Source organism: Chenopodium quinoa, unplaced genomic scaffold, assembly GCF_001683475.1.
Source record: "Chenopodium quinoa cultivar QQ74 unplaced genomic scaffold, ASM168347v1, whole genome shotgun sequence".
NCBI classification, from domain to species: Eukaryota; Viridiplantae; Streptophyta; class Magnoliopsida; order Caryophyllales; family Amaranthaceae; genus Chenopodium; species Chenopodium quinoa.
In genome coordinates, this window is record NW_018743197.1 from 5,483,245 (window position 1) to 5,485,626 (window position 2,382).

Below are 2,382 nucleotides of genomic sequence, written 5' to 3' on the forward strand. Positions count from 1 at the left end.
CAAACTGAAGCAATTTATATTTTTATATGAATTTTTTTTTTCTTAATATAGTTTCTTGTACACTGTGGTTTCTTATATATAGTGTTTAGAACGTGAATTGGTGCAGTGTTTTGGAAGAGGGAAGGTCATGCCTTTTCAAATATGTGTTTTTCATTTATAATTAACCTCGGTTCTAGTAAATACATTTAATTTTATTCAATTAATTTTATGTCTGGTAAATGATTTTACGTGTTTTTTGAGTGTTTTGAGTGTTGATGTTTTGGAAGAGGGAAGGTCATGACTTTTCAAATTCTAATTCTTGTATGCAATAATTTTTTTTTTTTTTTCTGAATATAATTTCTTAAACCTGACTATATCATTTATGTCCTGAGTAGTTTATTATCTATTTTCCTGACTGAGACAATTTTATTCTTGACTATTATAATCTAATTTCTAATTCAAACAATTTTTTGACTATTTTTTGAGTAATATTTTGACTATTTTTTGTCACTAAAATTAAATTAATAAAATTGTTCAATTTAATTTCTGATTGAAACAATTTTATTACTAAAATATACAATATAATTTCTGATATACTCAAATTAATTCCTAATCAAAACATTTTAATACCTGACATACATAATTTAATTCCTGACAAAACAAATCTAATAAATGACAAAAATAATCTAATTCCTGAAGATAGTGAACATTGAACAACATATAATCAGATATAAATATTATTATTTCTGAATGATATAACTTTATTACTGACCAATATTACCTGTTTCCTGATTAATATAATCCTAAACAAGACTGAGATGATTTATTTCCTAACTAGTATTTAGTAATTCCTGATTTAAATAATCTATTTCCTGACTAAGACATGGTAATTCATAAGTATTATAAATTTAAAAATATTTATTTACTGTCTATAATATTGTAATTACTGACAAAAATAAATTAAGATATGTTCATATGTATACTTTTGTTGCAAATTATTACAAATATGACAAGGATGAAAACATAAGTAAATGTCTAGCAAGTTATACAATATCAAACTACAATGAGGGATATGTGTTATACAAAGCTCATTCAAGATCTATTGGTTTCAGTGTCAGAAAATCAACAAAGAGAAGAGATTCCAATGATAAAATGTATGAGTTTTATTTTAGATGTTCTAAGGAAGGACATACAAAGGGTAAAATGAAGATAGCAGGTGAACAAAATACCGTGGAAATACCCATATTGGGTAAAACTGATGCAAAAAAGAGAAAAGATAGGGAGGTAAATGAGACAAGAACTGGATGTAAAGCCCATATTCGTTTCAAGAAAAACAAAGAAGGAAATTTCGAAGTTGTTACACATGAGTTGGAGCATAATCATGAATTGGTTATAGCAGTTCAACGACATCATCTAAGATCAGAAAGGCAAATATCAGCTCCAATGGGTGAACTAATTGAGAGCATGATTGAGAGTGGTATCAAACCAATGGATTCTTATAATTATATAAGCAATGAAGCTGGAGGAGAAGAATGTGTAGGTCATACTAAGAGAGATCACCTTAATTATGTATCAAGGGTGAAAATGAGTATGGTTGAAGGTGGAGACATGCAAAATGTATTAGACACCCTTCAAGAAAGAGCAGATCAAGATCCCTCATTCTTTTATAGATTAAATTTGGAGAAGAAAATAATGCTGTGAGCTATTTTTGGCGTGACTCCCAAATGCTTGAAGATTTCAAAGCTTATGGTGATGTTTTAATCTTCGATACAACATACAGAACAAACAAATATGGGTTGATATGTGCTCCATTTGTTGGTATAAACAATCACTGGAAAACAACAATGTTTGGAAGTGCATACATAACCGATGAAAAGATTGATACATTTGTTTGGCTGATTTCAATCTTCAAAAAGTCAATGTGTGGAATTGAACCAAAATCAATCTTCATTGATCAAGATCTTGCAATGAGCAACGCCATACCAGAGGTAAGCAGTTTCAGCTTAATATTTGTATTTGTATTTTATATTAGGATATGTTTTGTATCAAATAAAATAATCTGACTTTAACTCTTTAATACCTGACATAAATAAGTCAATTATTGCCATGATTTATATAATATCTGACTGTAAAATGAAATTATTTGATTTATGTCTAAGTAATAACTATAACTTTACTAATACCTAATAAATATCATGTAATATCTGATGAAAATAATATTAAAACTGATGAAGAAAATAAATTTTATAATTGACATTATATATGTAATATGTAATTAAAACACTTTAATTCCTGACTAACAAATTGTTATGCCTGACAAAAATTGATTAATAACTGACATGATATATAAAATATCTGACTTTGACTCTATAATATCTGACAAAAATATATTAATTACTGCAA

At 27.2% G+C, this 2,382-nt stretch overlaps 1 protein-coding gene across 1 annotated transcript; it reads left to right on the forward strand.

Moving 5' to 3' along the window:
* Positions 1-1,182: 1,182 nt before the first annotated feature.
* LOC110733174 (protein FAR1-RELATED SEQUENCE 5-like) lies at positions 1,183-2,032 on the forward strand. The gene is made up of 3 exons (XM_021913187.1): positions 1,183-1,676; positions 1,760-1,967; positions 2,012-2,032. Exons 1-3 carry the CDS (start codon positions 1,183-1,185, stop codon positions 2,030-2,032), a joined length of 723 nt encoding a protein of 240 aa, XP_021768879.1.
* The last annotated feature ends 350 nt before the right edge of the window (positions 2,033-2,382 follow it).

What these genes read in the sequence shown, in the direction of transcription:
- LOC110733174 (XM_021913187.1), top strand. Translation starts at nt 1,183, where the DNA reads ATGAAGATAGCAGGTGAACAAAATACCGTGGAAATACCCATATTGGGT. An exon ending in TTGGAGAAGAAAATAATGCT is followed by an intron (nt 1,677 to 1,759) that starts GTGAGCTATTTT and finishes TACAACATACAG; the next exon opens with AACAAACAAATATGGGTTGA. An exon ending in TGAGCAACGCCATACCAGAG is followed by an intron (nt 1,968 to 2,011) that starts GTAAGCAGTTTC and finishes ATTTTATATTAG; the next exon opens with GATATGTTTTGTATCAAATA.